The sequence below is a fragment of the Pseudorca crassidens genome, chromosome 16, assembly GCF_039906515.1.
Source record: "Pseudorca crassidens isolate mPseCra1 chromosome 16, mPseCra1.hap1, whole genome shotgun sequence".
NCBI lineage: Eukaryota > Metazoa > Chordata > Mammalia > Artiodactyla > Delphinidae > Pseudorca > Pseudorca crassidens.
This window is the reverse complement of record NC_090311.1, coordinates 9194205-9213751: the sequence shown is the minus strand read 5'-3', so window position 1 is coordinate 9213751 and position 19547 is coordinate 9194205. Positions and strand designations below refer to the sequence as shown.

General features: G+C 44.1%; 1 protein-coding gene across 3 annotated transcripts in view; it reads right to left on the bottom strand.

The window, feature by feature from the left end:
• C16H10orf120 (chromosome 16 C10orf120 homolog) overlaps positions 1-19547 on the bottom strand; it is a 69284-nt gene that overhangs the window by 7453 nt on the left and 42284 nt on the right. Inside the window, exons 3-10 of one of the 3 annotated variants that reach the window (XM_067709160.1) lie at positions 15821-15873; positions 15539-15614; positions 14179-15000; positions 13232-13392; positions 12840-13007; positions 10425-10459; positions 3074-3295; positions 485-2772 (exon numbers count right to left, since the gene is read on the bottom strand). In XM_067709160.1, coding sequence (XP_067565261.1) covers positions 14245-15000; positions 15539-15614; positions 15821-15873 — 885 coding nt within the window. In that variant the 3' untranslated portion in view covers positions 485-2772; positions 3074-3295; positions 10425-10459; ... (1 more) ...; positions 13232-13392; positions 14179-14244. Of the gene's footprint in view, positions 1-484; positions 2773-3073; positions 3296-10424; positions 10460-12839; positions 13008-13231; positions 13393-14178; positions 15001-15538; positions 15615-15820; positions 15874-19547 lie in introns of those variants that run through there. The other 2 variants (XR_010935724.1, XR_010935723.1) reach the window with 2 other exon arrangements.

Genomic DNA, 19547 nt, shown 5'->3' with positions numbered 1-19547 from the left:
CAATGCGATGTTACTAAGCCATAGAAAAGAATGAAATTTTGTCATTTGCAACAACATGATAGACCCAAAGGGTTTTATGATAAGTGAAATAAGTCAGACAGAGAAAGACAAATACTGCATGATTTTGCTTATAGGTGGAATCTAAAAAACAAAACAAATGAACAAACATGATGAAACAGACAGAATTACAGACATAGAGAAAAAACAGGTGATTGCCAGAAAGGAAATGGGTAGGAGGAGGAAAGAAATAGGTGACAGAGATTAAGAGGTAGATACTTTCAGTTACAAAATAAATGAGTCACAAGTATGAAATGTACAGTGTGAGGAATACCATCGATAACTAAGTAATATCTTTCTATGGTGACATCGTAACAAAACTTTGAAATGTACAGGAATATCTCTTCACTATGTTATGTAGCAGGAACTAACAGAGTGTTTAAGGTTGTTGTACTTCAAAAACAAACAAACAAACAAACAAACTCACAGAATAAGATATCAGATTAATGGTTACCAGAGGAGGTGGGTGGGGGAAGGAGAATTGGATGAAGTCAGTCAAAAAAGACAAACTTCCAGTCATAAGAAAAATTAGTACTAGGCATGTAATGTACAACATGATAAATACAATCAACACTGTATGTTATACATTAAAGTTGCTAAGAAAGAAAATCCTTAGAGTTTTCATCACATGGAAAAAAATTTTTTCTATTTCTTTAGTTTATAACTATATGAGATTATGGATGATCACTAAACTTATTATGATAAATATTTCATGATGTATGTAAGGTAAATCATTATGCTATACACCTTAAACTTATACAGTGCTGTATATTAATTATATCTCAATAAAAGTGGAAGAAAAAATAGGAATTCAGAGATTATTTAATAAAATATGATGGCGGATGCCCTGAAATTATCCAGAGTGAAAAAAAAAAAAAAGTTTTCTGCTCAAAGGCCATAGTTTCAGGCAATTTTACAAGGAAATATCACTGTTTTCAATCATCTTTATCTTTTTTTATATAAAATTATTTTATTTATTTATTTTTGGCTGCATTGGGTCTTTGCTGCTGCACGCGGTGTTTCTCTAGTTGCGGGAAGCGGGGGCTACTCTTGGTTGCGGTGCACGGGCTTCTGACTGTGGTGGCTTCTCTTGTTGCAGAGCACGGGTTCTAGGCGCACAGGCTCAGTAGTTGTGGCTCGTGGGCTCTAGAGCACAGGCTCGGTAGTTGTGGCGCACGGGCTTACTTGCTCCGCGGCATGTGGGATCTTCCCGGACCAGGGTTTGAACCCGTGTCCCCTGCATTGGCAGGCGGATTCTTAAACGCTGCGCCACCAGGAAAGCCCAATCATCTTTACCTTATTCAAAATATCTTAGAGGAAGTAAAAAGGCTACCCAAATCGTTTTAAATTTAGAATAATCTCATAAAATTATGATCTGATGTGAGTAATAGGCAAGGACAGTACAGGAGAGGAAACTAGGCAAAGTTATGAACATAGATGCAAATATAAGATAAAAGAAAATGGAATAGGATAGAACTTTAGGGAACTGAATTTAGTAGTTTATAAAATATTCTTAAAAAGTAAGGTTTTACATAGATATAGTTGGATACTGCTACTAACCACTTCTTATTTAAATTTATTTAAATTTATCAGTAGATGAGATAATTTCCTTCTTTGTTGGTTTTTAAAGTTTTATTTTTTGTGTGTGCAAGGACTGAATTTGAATAAAATTAGTAAACAAGGGGAAAAAAAAGTAAGGTTTTACCCTAAGAATGCAAACATAATTTGAAATCAGAAAATCTATTAATGAAATTTCTCATATTAATAGAATTAACACTAAAATCCATATTAACACCTCAATGGATACAGAAGCAAATTCAACAAAACTGAATAGCTATTAATGTTGTAACAAAACGCTTAGAAACTAGTCATTGAAGGAAACAAGTTTAAGTTCATAACTCACAACAAGAAAGAACATACAGCAAAACATATAATTTATAACTGAGATGTCAGGAGCAAGCCTAGAACACTACAGAATGACTGTCATCAAGTTTAGTCAACATTGGATTGGAGGCTTTCCTCCAGTATAGCCAATATAGCCTTTCCTCAAGAAAAGTGAGATGGAGCAGGTCTGCTCAGCTTGGGGGGCCCAAACAGAAGACAGCTCTTGTTCTTCTGAGTCTCTAAGGAAACTTAGAAGCACTTTCTGTCCTTGGATTCATGAGACCTTAAATGGGTGAGGATGTTTCCTGCCGCGTGTGATTGAAACCCCATCTCAAATGCCTTCAACAACAAGGATGGGGATGACTCCTGGGGCTGGAAGAGTGGAGGTTTTGGAGGTGAGGTTGCCCAGTGGCTCTGGACTGGCAGCCCCACCCTCCTCTTGCCTTGTGACTTGACTTCACTCTCAGTTGGGAGGAAGTGGAGAGCAGACCTCTCCCACCTCCCCTGCAGCCAGACCTTTCCTTTCACTTCAGTGGCCCATTTAGGGGACACGCTCATTCCTGCACCATCACCAACCAGGACAGGGAGTCCCCTGGTGACACTCACACCACCTCTTCCACCACCGAGGCCAGTTCTCAGAGCTGGGTCTGGGATCAACCTCTCCCAAAGCCCATGGGACATTCAGGGGGGAAGAGAAACTGAATAAACCTGTGGTTCTCTGTCAACGAGGAGGGAATCCATGCTGGGGAGGCAGCTTACAAAATGCCCAAGAGACCCTTGAATGTTTCCGTGAGAATAAAGCCTGGGTGCTCAGCAGGAGATGACGCCCATCTGGAAAGAGAGTAGATGGAAAGTTCTCATGGGGTGGAAGGCACGTAGGGGTCTGTGAGCCAGGTGGAGACAACTAGTACATCTCATGGAGAAGGAGAGGTAAGATGTGCCGTGGAGCAGTCCACAGGGAAGGAGCTTAGAAGGGGGGAGACCAGGCTTGTTTAGAAACCAGGTGTGACCTTTGGGGACAGAATCCGAGGGGCAAAAATCCTCAAAAACTGCTGTTAACCCATAAATTTCCTCCAGAGGACGTTGTGATTTTAGGAACCTTGAATTTCCCTGGAAAAGGGACCGTGCTTACTTTTTCTCCCCAGGCAGCCACAGCCGTGCTTGGACACTGCTGGGAGGACAGCCAGCCTGACACTTTGGAGTTGAAGGCAGGTGCTTGGGCTGGGATGTAAGATGAGGAACTGCCTTTTCCCCAGGGTTCCCGTGTTGACTCAATTCTTGCATTTATATCCATTGGGGAGCTCATCCGTCCTCTCCACAGACCAGGGCTGGGTAGTATTCTGAGTAAAGGTGGCTGTGAGGGGTAACAGGGAAAGATTAGCAAAGGGATATTCTAGACGGAAGGAGAACTGTGAGGAAATATTATATTTTATATTGGTAATAACCAGGGAGCTTAACGACTGAAGCAGAATTCTCATTGTATCCTGAGAGGGAGAAGCTGTCCAGTGTGCTTCCTCCCCCATTCATCAGCCAGGAGAGCTTGAGTGACCAGATGGCTCAAGGCAGCTTCCCTGGGTTCTGCTTGGGATGGAGCGTTTCTCCACACTGTGAACCCATTAGGGCCTCTATGAAAAGACATAGGGATTGGAAAGGACAGGAAGTTTCTACAATCCATAAGAAAAAGATGAGTGACGCCACAGTAATAGAGAACGGGCCCAAAGATACGCATGAACAGGCATTTCACCAAAGAGCTGCAGTTGCATTAGAAACATAAAGAGACCAACTCCCCCGGCAACTGGAGAAATAACAATTAAAAACCTAGATATTAATTATAGGGTTTTAGATCAACAAGAAAGTTTGACAGATTTGGTAAAATCCAGAGATGTTTATTTTTCAGGGAACCGGACTCTCATGTTTCTGTTTGGTTTGTAGTTGCTAATACTCCTTCGAAGGCAGTTGGGCTGCCATTTCTCTTTATGGCTGAATGACTTCTATTGTATGGACAGATCACGTTTCATTTACCCATTCATCAGTGGTTGGACATTTGGGTTGTTTCCACACTTTGTCTCTTACAATAATCCTGCTACGAATATTCATGCATACTTTTCTGTGTGGACTTACATTTTCATTTCTCGGGTAAATACCTAGTGGAAAGCTGGGCCACATGGAAACTCCTGTGGAGTCTGGTGAGAACCTGCTAGACTGTCTTCCACAGGAAGTTTCCCTGGGTTCTTATAACTGTGACACTCCTTGGACAGAGCCATATGGTATTGGTGTCATAAATATAGAAGGAATTCTGACGTGTGTACCCATGTCATCCTTGTGGAGACACCACACACGGGCTGGTATGTACTACAGCTGCTCCACCAATCCTGACCCACACCTGGAGCAGACTGGGGGCTGTCTATGCGCCTTTGCCCTGAGTGACAAAGGAGGGCTCTCAGAGAGACCAGGCAGCCAGGAGATCAGACCTCATCCCGCTTCTGCCACTGTCACCCTGTGACGTTGGGCAAGTCCCTTGATCTCTCTGGGTCTCAGTTCCCATCCTGTCCAAAGTGTTGTGAGGCTTCTGCAAGTTACTAGAGGTAAAAGTGCTGTCACTTAACCCCAGGCAGGAGGTGCTCCCCAAACAAGAGTTCCATGTGGCACGTGGGCAACTTGCCACCCTTCATCCAGGACCACAGGAAGAGGAGAGGAAGAGAAGAAACTGCCCATTATTTCCCAGTCTGGGTGAGAAAGGACACAGAAGTGTCTGAGAAAGACAAGGGGTAAGTAGCAGGCAGCCTCCCTCCCTCTAGAGAACCCGAGGCTCCTGCAGCCCTGCTGGCCTGGCCTCCAGAGGGAGGGAGGAGATCAGGTGTCAGCGGCTGTGTCTATATAGCCCCAGGCCTCCAGGGCCAGGCTCATTCCTGAGGCTGCTGCCAGGCCTGCTAAGATGAAGCTGTCCAGCGCCATCCCTTGGGCCTTGCTGCTCAGCACAGGTAAAGCCTGGCCCCGAGCCCCTTACTCCTGGGCCTCTCTCTCTGCTTCCTGTTCAATCTAGAGATTCTATGCAGTTTGCTTGTTGCCAGCGAAGACAGTCTGCAAGATACTCTCCTCCAACGAGATGTCTCCCTCACCCTGGGCTGCAGGAGGAGGGGTCCAACAGGATGGCCATGACCCTGCGCTGAGACCACCTTGATTTTTAAACATTCTCTGGGCTCCCCTGTCTTTGTTCTGAGATGTTTTCTTGGGTCTCCCTGCCTCCCCACTCCCTCCTGCCTTAAGCCAATGTCCCTGGGATGCACTGCGGGGCAGCCAGGGCTCAGCCCAGACCTGGATGAGGGGAACCAGACGTGTTTTCGCTTTGGAGGGGTTCTTGGAGCTGTGACTGTGTGGGTGCTTGGAGGGGGGACCCTGGCTGGACCTGAGCTGGAGGGGGTGACCAATGGGGAAACGGGGGCCCCTGAGGAAGCCCCAGGACAGGTGGGTGTGCTCTGCACCTGCCCCCAGGGATTGAGACGTGGCAGCAACACAAGTAAGGGAACGAACAGCAGGAACAGCAGCTCCCCCCAGGGGCTGAGGATGTCCTGACAGGGAGAGCCTAGCCCTGCCGCTGGGACTGCCCTTGACCGCAGGAGGGAGAGCAGCGCTGATTCCCGATGCTGGGAGGGGAAAAGAAGCCGTCATTTCTTCAGGGAGACCTCTGTCTTCTTCTCCCTCATTCTGTATCTCTGTCTCATTCTGTCCTTCCCCCTGCTGTCCCCCTTTCTGCTCCAGCTCCTCTTCAGCTCTGCTCACTCTGCTTCCCTGCCCTCGACCTATTGTTCCTCCCCTGCTCACCTTTGCCCCTCACACTTCAGGGCAGGACAGCCCCCATCACTAGGCTCTCCCCTCCCCTCTCCTCCTCACTGCTCTCATCACCTTCAGGCAATGCGGGTCGGGGCTAGGAGATGCAGGTGGTGGCAAGTGGAAGGACAGGTCAGTGCGGTCAGTGTGTGAGCACAGACCCCTGTCAGTGTCCATCCCAGGCTGCTGTGAGGACCTTCCTGTCTGCCTGGTCCAGCGGGTGCGCCATTCTGATGGGACATTTTGTGGGCAGCTTGTGGGTAGAAATGCGTCCATCAGAGCCCTTCCTGCATCTGCTGTTTCTCAAGTGCCTTCAGTTCAAATCATCAGTATGCCAAGATGGTATGTTTCAGGAATGAGATATTTAATGCACAAATCAATAATAAGGATAAAAATTAAAATAGTTACTAAAAAATAGTGGAAGAAAGTCCACTAAGAAGATACAACAATCACAAATGGCACACTTAACATAACTGCAAAGCAAAAACTGATCGTGGTAGAAGGAGAAATGAATGTGGTGGGTGATTTTACCACAAAGTGTGAATATTTAAAATTTTGATCTAAAAGATGAATATAGGACTCGTACCCTAGAACTCATGAACTGTCTTTTCAAGGACGTGTTGAACATTCACAAAAATTAATCGTGTCATAGATTAATTTTTAAATCCAGTAATTAAAGATGTCATATACACCATGTTTATAACTTCAAGGCAATTAAATAGTAAAATAAAAGTATTAAATTATTTGTAAACTTTGAAAATGAACTCCAAAATAAAATAATTCTTGAGAGGGAGGTAAAATGGTAATAGAAATTATTAAATGTTTAGAATATAATGATGATGGGGCTTCCCTGGTGGTGCAGTGGTTGAGAGTCCGCCTGCCGATGCGGGGGACGCAGGTTCGTGCCCCGGTCCGGGAGGATCCCACGTGCCGCGGAGCGGCTGGGCCCGTGAGCCATGGCCGCTGAGCCTGTGCGTCCGGAGCCTGTGCTCCGCAACGGGAGAGGCCACAACAGTGAGAGGCCCATGTATGGCAAAAAAAAGATAAAATAGGATAGAATGTTAAGAAATCGAATTTAGCAATGTAAAAAATAATAATGAAAATACAGGATTTATTCCAAGTACACAAGGATAATTTAAAAAAACAAAATCTATGAAGGGTAGCAGAACAAGCCACCCCAAATATGCCCCTTTGGCATAAGGATTATTTTGAGCTGGTTATTTCTAAGAAACTGTAGATGCAGAGAAGGTACCCTTCTGTAAGGGAAATCTACATTCATAAAGGAAATTTCCACTAGAAAGAGTATTTGTAAGGGAGGAGAGCTACTCCCAGAGATCACTTTTTTTTCACCTGAGATTTACCTGCCTGGAAGGGTAAGAACTTTTGTTTCCCATACATTTTCTCTTCCCACCTGTCCTTGGATTGCCTTCTCTTCACCTACAATTCCTATCCTTTTCCTTAGCTCAGGATGGCTTATAAGTCCCAATCAGCTGGCCATATTTTGAGTCCCATATCTTTATGGGGCTCCATAAATACAGCGATAATTAAATTTGTTTTTCCCCCCAGTGGTTAATCTGTCTTATGTCAGTTTAATTCTTAGAGCAGGCACAGAATCTAGAAAGGGTAAAGGGGGAAATTTTTCCTCTCCCACACTATGTGCACAGACAGCTGGGATGTAGGGGCAAGTGAAAAACAGGTGTATGAGTCCTTTCTTCCTTCAGCTATTGGAGGAATAGTTTCTATTGTTATAATATTTACCATTTGATGCTTATAAACCTGGTACTCACTAGGATGAAAATAAAATTAACTAACATTTCCCCCCCCTCATATTTCAAGCCCTTGAATACCACCATGATTTTGAAACCAAGAATGCCATATGTCTCTTTAAAAGCAATAGTGTTTCAGGTTTAAATGGAAAATTTTCTCCCCTAAACAGGAAAGAATATCTTATACCCTCTATTTCAAAAATTGCTTAAGTAACACCTGATATGGGTGACGAGTTGAACTGTCAAAAGCTGAGATAGAAAGGATGTCAGGGTAATGTATGGCTTAGAAGCTAAAAGCTATACTATTCACCAGTAAGAGCGCTTACCAAATGGTAAGTAATGAACCTAATTGGAATGTCTCGAACATTCACTGGTGCATTAGGGTACTTTTGTGGATTTTAAATCTTTTGCTTAATCTCTCAGGAGGCAATTACCACAGAATACAAAAGAAAAAGAGAGATGCAATCAGGGCATGATTTAATCTATCTAGGAATTTGGGTTTCTGCACTAAAAAGCAAGCCTTTTGAACTTCCTGGGTTTTTTCATATGAAGAATTCTGAGTTTGTACCAAAGATGAACAATAATTACTCAAACTGATATTGAGGCTCTTTTATTCAATGTGAATATGACAATGTAGCTCAGGGTAGCAGTATGGGAGCCATTGTTCTAATGGTGTCACAGTTTCCATGATTTGATTTTTCCAGTCAAAAAAGTTTAAGAATCGTTTCACGTAAGAATCGTTTTACGTAAACCTTTAGGATGGATGTTTCCAAGCATTATATTTTGCATATTTCCCTCTGATTATCCCTGATATTTTTATCAGGTTGTCTTTTCTGACAGCTTTGCTGGCTTTTGGAGACTTTGATGAAACACTGAACTGAAGTAGCAGACATGCATATTGTAGGGGAAGAAAAATTTTCTTCGACTTTCTTAGGATCCCTGGTTGGGTCTAAAAATTAAACTGACAGATTAACAGGAGAAAAGCATATACATTTTATTGAATTTTTATATGGGGGACTTCAACCAGATTGAACTCAATAATAATAATAGAGATTCAGATACTATAAACTCTCAGCTGATATGAAGTAGTTGCCAAGCCTCATGCTGAATTAACTGTTCTTAGTGTTTCCCACACATTTCCTCATTTAATCCTCCAACATCCCTGTGAGGGAGACACATTATTGCTCCCATTCACAGGTGAGGAACCTGAAGCTGAAAGATGTCTGGAACTTGACCTAGATCCCACAGCTCACCTCATAATGGAGCAAGGACTTGAACCCAGGTGTGCCCACCACCATAGCCCAGGTGGTCCTTGAACTCTCAGCATCTCCTTCAGGGCAGAATCTGAAGGCCTGTTTCCTGAAACTGGAGATTCATGGTGCTGAGAGGAAGATAAACTTGGATAGGTGGGGCTCCATGGTATTAACATTTTTGAATATTTGTCTCATTCTTTAACCAGTTTACAAGCTTGTTGAGGGTGGAGTCCAAGTCTTCCTTTTCATCGCCACCTGGGGGTTTTATGTGGTCCCTCTACCCATGCACCCTGCCTTACTCCATCTCACTAGCTCCTCCCTCCTCTCTCTCCCTTCTTTCTCCCTTTTTCAGGAGGAAATTGAGAATTCCTCTCACTTCCCTGTGAAGAAGGCTTACCCATTCTTTTGTTTTGTTTGGGGGGCTCCTCAAGCATCCCGTTTCAGCTCAAAATGGATTGGAAGGTTATTCTTCCCCAAGAAAGACAATTTACCCTAAGATACATCCTGGTACCAGCTCTTAAGGAATGTAAATGTCACCTCATTACAGTGATGTAATGATTTATGGAGTACAGAAGGTGTGCTAGGCACTAGGGCTGCCAGAATGATTAAGTTGAACCTAGGCGCTGGGGTCACACAAATGGCTCATCAGCCAGCGGGTTATACATGAGGAAATAGGAAACAGGGAAGGTGGAGCAAAGTCAGATTGCTATGGGATCCCAAAGGGGGGCAACAGACACAGTCTAGGGGTGAACTATAGCAGGAAGCACCCAGTGTCTCTTCAGGAAATGGAGCTGAAGGTCTGGCCATGTCCAAAGTGCTAGCCAGATGTTTCACCCCAGAATCTTCCAGCTCATTTGGTCACCTTCTTCAGACACCATCCTCGTAAATGAGCCCTCTCTGACACCACAGGGCTCCTGTGAGTCTCGGGCAAGAACAGATTAAAATCTGTACTGGTTCTAAGAATGGAAAAGACAATGAGGTCTGTTTCCATAAGTAATTCAAAATAAAACTGATACTAAACTGTAAGTTTAAGGAAGTCCAAAGAAGTTCTGACTTTTTCCAGTAATGATGACACTAAGCTTATGTGAAAATCAACTATCAGATTCTTTTTTCCTCTGAAATATCTACCTATCATCTATCTATCTATCTATCTATCTATCTATCTATCTATCTATCTATCTGTCATCTATCTCTTTTTTGCCTCTGTATATTGAATAACCAATACAGGACTTTTGGGAAAAATTTAATCTATCACTTGTCCCACAAGGCTACTTTGTATCAGAGTTCTCAAGGAATAAAGAATTGTTACAAATTTCAGATTAAATTACTCCTTACCAGAACTCTCTTTGGGCTGATGCCCAAAGCTTTCTAAGTTCCACCATAGTTCTTTAAAAAGTAAAAATAGGGCTTCCCCGGTGGCGTAGTGGTTGGGAGTCTGCCTGCTAATGCAGGGGACACGGGTTCGTGCCCCGGTCCGGGAAGATCCCACATGCCGCGGAGCGGCTGGGCCCGTGAGCCGTGGTCGCTGGGCCTGCGCGTCTGGAGCCTGTGCTCCGCGACGGGAGAGGCCACAGCAGTGAGAGGCTCGCATACCGCAAAAAAAAAAAAAAAAAAAAAAAAGTAAAAATAGACTTACCATGTGATCCAGCAATCCCTCTCCTGGGCGTATATCTGGAAAAGATGAAAACTCTAACTCAAAAAGATACATGCACCCCAATATTCATAGCAGCGCTATTTATAATAAACAAGATATGGAAGCAACCTAGGTGTCCATCGATGGAGAAATGGATAAAGAAGATGTGGTATAAATATATAATGGAATACTACTGAGCTAAAAAGAAGAATGAAATATTACCATTGCAGCAACATGAATGGATCTAGAAATGATCATACTAAGTGAAGTGAGTCAGACAAATATCATATGCTATCACTTATATGTGGAATCTAAATAAAAAATGATACAAATGTACTTATTACAAAACAGAAACAGACTCCCAGACATAGAAAATAAACTTATGGTCACCAAAGGGGAAGCGGCGGGGACAGATAAATTGGGAACTTGAGTTTAACAGATACATACTACTATATATAAAATAGATAAACAAGGACCCACTGTATAGCACAGGGAACTATATTCAATATCTTGTAATAACCTATAATGGAAAAGAATCTGAAAAAGAGTATAAATATATATACATATATATACATATATGTAAATATATAACTGAATCACTTTGCTGTACACCTGAAACCCTGTAAATCAACTATACTTCAATAAAAATATTTTTAATTAAAAAAATAAAAAATAAATTTTTAATTAAATTTCACCATAGCCTAAGGCTCTTGCAGGGCTCTTTAGGTCACTTACCTTTTTATCAAATATTATCATCTGGGTGTGTTTATATAACTCCAGGTAAGCAGTTAGAAGGAATCCATACTTCATTCAGAGATTTTTCAGAAACCTTTAATAATAAATAAATCTAAGTTTATTTTCATATATACTTCCTAGAAGATAGCACACAGATACACAAACCTGTATGGTTAACTGTGGGTTATTTCTGGATGGCTCCAAGTAATTAATGTTTGTTGTAATTAAAATGACACTATCAACAAGGTTGTTAACACCTTCCCTGATCTATTCTCAGAGGTGACTACTGGACTTAGTGAAAATGTCTCCAGACCAGCACCACCTGGTGCTGTAACACAGTTCTTAGGTTGTGACACTAAGCAGATGGTGAGCAATGCAAACTCCACTGCAAACAGCTAGTTAAATGAATCCCAGAACTGGACCTTGGTGATGCTCTAGTTGATGAGCTCATTTAACTGCTGAGGAAGCTGAGTCACAGAGAGCCTTGTGGTTTACCCACACTTCCCAGCTGGTTGGTGGTAGATCTCTAAGAGGAGCACTGGTCTCGCTTCTCATGCAAAGAACTTTCTACCACATTGCAGAGCTGATCTTGAGCAATGTTTAGGATCCAGCTAAATAGCTTTAAAATGTTTTCAAACCAGTTTGAGTTTTCATGTGTTGCTTTGATATTCACAATTTTATAGCCATTGGAGAAGTTATATCAATATTGGAAATAATATTTTCCTTCTCCTTAATTTCCAACTTTGCCCCAGTTGAAAAGTTCGAGCATCCCTTTGGTTTATACTGATTCTTCCACTGATGACTTTGGAATTATGCTACCTCTCCCTAAATCGCTCTCTTGGCAATAGCTGCTACCGATACAATACTTTCTCTTAACCTGTGGCTATGGCCAATGGAGTTCTCCTGGAAAATGGGAGAGGGTCAGCCTCCCGCCCATGACTCCCCCTCTGCTTGGAGGAGAGCTGTGGTTCTGAAAGAGCCAATTGCGAAAAATCCACGGAGAGGAACGATCTAGAAAGAATGCTGGCCTTGTCCCCGGAAGCTGTACCTGTGGGCAAGCTCAGTGTCTTTCCAACTGTGCAGAGTTGCCGAGGACAGCAACTCTGCACAGTTGGATCCCCCGGTGTGATTAACCGGGGGATCCTTCTGGGTTTCAGATGCAGACAAGAAACGAATGTGCCATCTTCTCAAACACTGAAATATCTCCCAGATCTGCCACCTTGGGGCCGAGGCAGGGCCTTCATGGGAGTAGCAATAACTGACCGCAGAGACCTTGGATTATCCTCCTGACACATCCAAAGGAATTGTGCCTGCTACAGCCTTGCGTGTCCCGTGCCTGCACTTGACTTGATGGGGAGGGTGTAAGTCACGTGGCTGTGCAGAAGAGGAAGGCGGCAGAGATCAGGCCGGGAACAGGCTGGCTCTGCCTTCCAAGGTAGAAGCTGCATGTCTAGGCAAGAAGTGGGGAGCATGGAACAGACCTCTAGCCTTTAGGCGTGGGCAGCCTCTTTCCTGAGCAGGGTTCTTTCCCCCGATCTGGGCTACAGGCTGGTCCCAGCTCCAGCCCCAGGGGCTCTGGGGCAGACTGACTGCAGCCACAGTCCTGTCTGTACCAGCCTCCCTGAGCTTTTGCAGTACGACTTTCCACCTCCCCCCAACAAGAGGTGAAGTCCATTTACACACCCTTGCATCTGGACCTGGCTGTGTATCTTGCTTTGGCCAACAGAGTGTGGCAAAGTGGTGGTGTGCCGGTTCTGGTCTTGGCTTCAAGAGTCCTTGCAGACTTTTGCTTGCTCTCTCGGCTCCTGCAGCAGCCCCGTGAACAAGCCTGGGGCTGGCCTGCTACAGCTGCTGGAAGAGGAAAGATGTAACCCATCACTCCCACTGACCCAGCTGATAGCTCTCCCCCGAGAAAGAGGACCACCCAAATGACCCGCCGTTGCCTGCAGACACAGGAGGAACTCAGCTGAGACCAGCCCAAATTGCTGACCCACAATTAGAATTATAACCTAAATTAATGAAAGTTGGTGTAAGCTGTTAAATTTTGGGGTGACTTGCTTAACCGAAGCAGGTACCTGATGCAGGTCCCGTGGGAGTAGATGAAAAAGAGGAGTCTGCATCCTGCGAAGGCCTGGGCTGCTTGGGGTCGGGGGAGCAGCTGACAGCCAACAGCTGCCTGACACCAGGAAGCCTCAGCAGCTAGGTCTTACCTTGAGGACGCCCTGGAGATCAGGTCCTGTAAGGAGAAAAGGAGGGAAGCCACCAAACAGAAATAGACTCACGGACTGAGAGAAAGAACTTATGGTTACCGGGGGGGAAGGGTGGGGGGGATGGATAGTTAAGGAGTTTGAGATTGACATGTACACACTGCTATATTTAAAATAGATAACCAACAAGGACCTACTGTATAGCACAGGGAACTCTGCTCAATACTCTGTAATAACCTAAATGGGAAAAGAATTTGAAAAAGAATAGATACATGTATACGTATAACTGAATCACTCTGCTGTACACCTGAAACTAACACATTGTTAATCAACTCTACTCCAACATAAAATAAAAATCTGGGGGCTTCCCTGGTGGCGCAGTGGTTAAGAATCCGCCTGCCAGTGCAGGGGACATGGGTTCGAGCCCTGGTCCGGGAAGATTCCACATGCCGTGGAACAACTAAGCCCGTGCACCACAACTACTGAGCCTGCACTCTAGAGCCCACAAGGCACAATTACTGAGCCCACGTGCCACAACTACAGAAGCCCAAGCGCCTAGAGCCCGTGCTCAGCAACAAGAGAAGCCACTGCAATGAGAAGCCTGCGCACCTCAAAGAAGAGTAGCCCCCACTCGCTGCAAATGCAGAAAGCCTGTGCACAGCAACGAAGACCCAACCCAGCCAAAAATAAGTAAATAAAATAAATAAATTTTAAAAACATTAAAAATAAATAAATAAAATTTAAAACTTTTTAAATAAAATTTTTTTAAAGCTAAGAAAAGAAAAGAAAGAAAAAAAGAGAAAGAGGGAAGCCACCTGGGGCAGAGCTGCAGGAGTAATAAGGACCAGGGCACTCGGTTTCCATGGGGAATAAATAAACCTTTAATAATGGTGGGAAGCAGCTGTGTGCATGTACTCTTTCCAGGCGCTGCCTTCTTCCAGGCAGCTGGCCTTTGACACGTCACTGGGGTGGATTCCCCGTGATATAAAATCCTGACTCAGCAGCATTAGGTCTCCAGGGAATTCGGCCAGGTGCAAAAGATTTCTGTTCGTTAAGCCAGCAATGGATCTTTCTGCTTTTTTTGGAGGGAGGAATGGTTTTAGATCATTTGGATGGTACGTCACACATTTTTTTGGTTCTTCTGACTTGAAAATTACGTTCATTTTTATTTCCTGTCTTTTCGTGGTTTTGCTCTCTGCCTCATCTCTCTTCTCTTGATGGGCATAGTCGCAGGGATCGGCGTCTCGGTCATCCTTGCCTTCCCCAGGTTTGTCCCTTGCCGGGAGGCCCAGGCCCCCTCCAGACAGAAGCAAAGAGCTCCTAAATCTTTCAATGTAGGGTAGAGGCTGCTTATTCCTCAGGGCTCGAGCGAGCTGCATTCGTTCTATGTGCTTGCTGACGTTCAGCCTCTCCCGCTGTGGCATTTTGAACTCCTCTGGGGGCACCATCACCTTCGCCGTCCATATTTTTTCTAGGGGTCCACAGGTGGCACAAGGAGGGGTGAGTTGCTTCCTATATTCCACCGCCCTTTTATAGTCTGAAGACAGCACCTGTAGTTCCTTGAGCATTTTCCGTTCTTCTTCTTGCTTATAAGTCAGAAACCTCCTGGATGCTATGGTGTGAACACCACCTAGACGCTGACAACGGGAAAGGGATGGTTAAAATCTCAACGGGACAGGAGTAGGGGGGACCCACAGGAACAACTACCTAGTGGCACCTTCACCCTCCATCGCTGAGGGTGCCCGAGCCCCTGGGTAGTGAGAAAGAGCACAGATCTTTGGGGTTAGATGAGCCTGGGTTCAACTCCTGACTCTCCTTCTTACCTACTGTGAATTTGAAAGAATTTTATTGATCTTACAGGCCCCTGTGAGGTCTCCATAAGATATACATGAAAGCAACTAGTGCAAGAAAAGGGCTTGAGAAAAGGCAGCTTCCGTGACTTGTTATCACTTGTAGTTATATTCCTACTTGGGACTTCGAAATTAGACAGTATTTTGCTTTGGCTATGCAGGTGTGGAGGCCACTAGCTCACAACGGCCAAGTAGTGGCCAACTCCAGTCTGCTGTTTGGGAGACTTACATCTCTATTGCTGGTGGTTTCTGAACCTCTGGCTCCCCTAGCCTAACTGCCTGGCTTCCATGGGGCTTCCCTGTGTATAAATTTCACAGCACTTACTAGGATCTCTTTTTCCAAGGGGGAGTATTTCCCGGGGGCAACGCGTGGGTCTGATTTGCAGAATTTGGTCCATATCCTGGAAGGCAGAGAGGTGTATTAGAACTCGGAAAGGGTCCTCCTAGTTTCCCCTTTGGAATGGGAAATCTCCAAAGGGTGATTCTACATTAGTCAGGGTAGGGTCACTGTGACCAGGGTTTCTACAGCCTTAGAGTGGGCTCCTCCACTTGGCCTGGTTCTGACATGGGTGGGAAGGAATAGACCAGAAGCACAGGTCATACTCACCCCAATGGTGAAGCAGAACATGGATCCCCCTGGCAGCACAGGGAGTCTTTATCCTGAAAGGAATCGCTTATATTGAATACCTGGACTGGTGTTCCATGCTTATTTGACTTCCCCTCTGTAGTCATCCTTTCTTGGGCCCTTGAATCTCTAGCCCTCTGTTTTCCAGTCTTCTGACAGCCATTCTCCCATTCTCTGATCATACTCTGGCAATAGGCTAAGATGGGAGATGTCAGTGCCTGGAGTTTCTTTGTAAGACAGTTTTAATGGGAACCCAAGGGACAGTCACAAACTTCTTGCATCATAACTGGCCTACGTGGAGCTATTGTGAGGTCTGAGTTTAGGCAACAAATGACCCCTCGGGGTGAAATGGATGCACACTACCACGCTCCTGGCGTGTTGGAGTCTAGAGGAATAGAGTGGGCAGAGAGTGTGGCTGGGAGATGATCTGACCACGTCACTGCCACTTATGTGCCCATAAAGACTGCTCAGTTCTTTCAGGATGAAGGCTCATCAGCTAAAGTCTCTCCCTGGTGTTGGCTTGCCTCTCCAATCTTAGCTCCAATCTTAGTTCCTCATGCTCCATCCATGAACTCTATCTATGGTTCTTGGAATCAGCTTCTAGACATGCTCCCCGCTGTCTCAAATACCTCTCTCCCCCTAGACAACTTGCTTATTTTTCAGGGCCCAGCTTAACTATTGCTTCCTCTGAAGATTTCCTTGCAGAATAAATTATCCCTTGGCCCACATTCTCACAGCACTTCCTGTATCATGCTATAGTGCTTTGTCACGTATTGACTTGCTTGTCCAATAAATAGGTCTGTCTCTCCCTCTGCTCAAAAGCAGGTGCCAATAGCATCTTGTTCTTTGCACTGGGGCTGTTTATCATGGGATCTAGTATAGAGCAGATGTTCAGCCTGTTGACCTAATAAGCAATCATCTTGGGTTCCTGCCCAAAAGTGGGGTCAAGAGTGTTGCTGCTGGGAATGTATATTGGCACAATCCTGTAGAAAGTAATTAGGCAATATATACCAAAAGTTACAAGTGTGTTTACCCTTTGACCCAACAATTACATGTATAAAATAAAATATACACAAGTTTGTCAGTGCAGCCTTGTGTGAGATGACAAACCTAATGGGAAACTCAAATGTCCATTAACAGGTGATTGGCTAGAGAGTTATGGTTGACCATATAATGGAATACTATATAGGAGTAATAGGACTATAGAAGTAATAAAAAGATCTTTACTTATTTGGAAATATCGCTGAGAAATATTGTTCGTGCAAAAAGCAAGGTGCAAAAGTATATAAATTGTAGATGACTTTTTTGTGTTGGAAAGGAAACTTGTATTTGCATAAAGAAACTCTAGAATAATACATACCAAAAAAATGATAAAAATGGTTACCAGAGGTGGGTACCTGGCAGATGAGGAAGAGGTGGGAATGAGCCTTTTCACTGTGTACATTATTATTTCGTCTTGAATATTAGAACAATGTAAGCATATTACCTATTGAAAACATAAGTTTAAAAAGTAAAGAAGCAGCTTATGGAAGAAGTTGTCTCTGACAAGTACTGGTCCTAAAGCTTTCCTTTGCTTCTACCAGGAAACATCCCCAAATGGGGATATTTAGAGCTCGGTCCAGTGCTCGTACCGATGCCAGCCACCCAAAATACATTGGTGCTCCTCTTACCTGGGCAAGTTCAGTTACCTGGAACAGCTGTGAACCTGGAAATAGCAACAAGTGCCTCTGAGCCTCCTGCCCTGTATTCATTGACTCACACATTTGTCCTACAGTCAACTGCTTGCACAAGCCACACAACACCTGGCACATTGCAAGCACTCAACAAATATTTGTGGAACAACCAATGAATGATACATGATAGAATATTATGGGCCTATCAAAAAATCAAGTCTTTGTCAAATTTCCAATAATATGCTCATGATGTAATGTGATATTTTAAAAAGACAGAATACAAAACTTTATATATAGAGTATGATCCGGATGCTGTCAATATACAAATATGCAGGAGGAAAAAAGACTAGAAGGAAATTCACAGAGACATCAGCAGTGGACTGTGGGCTGATGGGGGATATTCTAGGGCTGGCCATGTACCAGCAGCCTGGTTACCTCCAGGTATTGAGATGGAGAAGCTATGGCCTTGTCCCAGCAGGTCCAGGTAGAAAAGGGTGGCACTGTCAGGACTCAGCTCCTCCAGGCATCAGGGAGAAGGAGAGTGAGAAAGGACACCCTGCCACTCTGCCCAGAAGTGATGTCACCATGGCAATGATAGGTTTGGGGTGGGATCTGGAGACAGAGGGAAATTTATTTTAAGGAATTAACATACATGAGTGTGGGCTGGAATATCCAAAACCTGCAGGGTGGTCCAGCAGGCTGGAGACCCAGGGAGAGCCCATGTGGAAATTCAAGTCCACTGGTGGAATTTCCTCTTGTTCAGGGGACATAAGTCTTTGTTCTCTTCAGGCCTGATTGGATGAGGCCCACCATCATTATGGAGCAATGGCCAATCTGCTTTACTCAAAGTATGCTGATTTAAATGTTAATCTCGTCCAAAAACACCTTCACAGAATAGGATTTCCCTGGTGGTACAGTGGTTAAGAATCCGCCTGCCAATGCAGGGGACATGGGTTCGAGCCCTGGTCTGGGAAAATCCCACACGCTGTGGAGCAACTAAGCCCGTGCACCACAACTACTGAGCCTGCACTCTAGAGCCCGTGAGCCAAAACTACTGAGCCCATGTGCCATAACTACTGAAGCCCGAGCAACTACAGCCTGTGCTCTGCAACAAAGAGAAGCCACCTTCTCTTCAAAGAGAAGACTCATTTATTAATCAGTCTTCTGTTGTTTACATTTAGGCTGTTTTTTTTAAAATTTGGGGCACATTCTTGTCATGTTTCCTTGCACTTATTCTGTCAGGTGCATACCTAAGAGTGGAATTGCTGAGCCCTAGGATACGTGTAGCTTTGATTTCCTAGAGAATTCTCAGCTCTATTCCAAAGTGTCCCTACAATTCACCATTCCACCAGTAAAGTATGAGAATTCCCTCTTGCCAACACTAATGGGTGTCTTGTGATATCTCACTGTGGCTTTAATTTGCGCTTTCTGATTACAAATGAGGTTGAACACTTTTTCTATTGCCCGTTGAGATTACCCTTAGTGAAATGTCTATTCAACAAGTCTTTCGTCTATTTTTTCTAATATTTTTTTTCTTATTGATATGTACAACTTCTTTACATATTCTTGATATAAGCCCTTTGCCAGTAACCTATGTTGCAAATATCTGCTCCTATTCTAGACTGGCCTCTCTCCTTTCTTACTTTTATGCCAGCTACACTCCAATTTATGAGTCTTTTCCTTGATGGTTAGTGCTTTTCATGACTTGTTTAAGAAATCATTTCCTATCCTAGGTAGGAATGATACTCTACTATATTATATTGCATATATATTTATGAGTTCTCATATTATTCTCTAAAAACGTTTTTCTTTTGAACTTTCTTAACTTCCTACCCTCATCTTATTAACTTTAATGTTCACTTTCTACCTCTTTTTCTTTAAGTACATTTTCCAATTTGTTATTATAATGGCTATCAAGGAGTATGTGTACATGTGTGTGTTTGCGTGTGTGTGTGTGTTTGTGTGTGCAAGTCGTACACAAGAAGTCCGGGCTTCTCCTCCCCCCTGCCACGTCTGTCCCTTCAGTCACCTCCTAG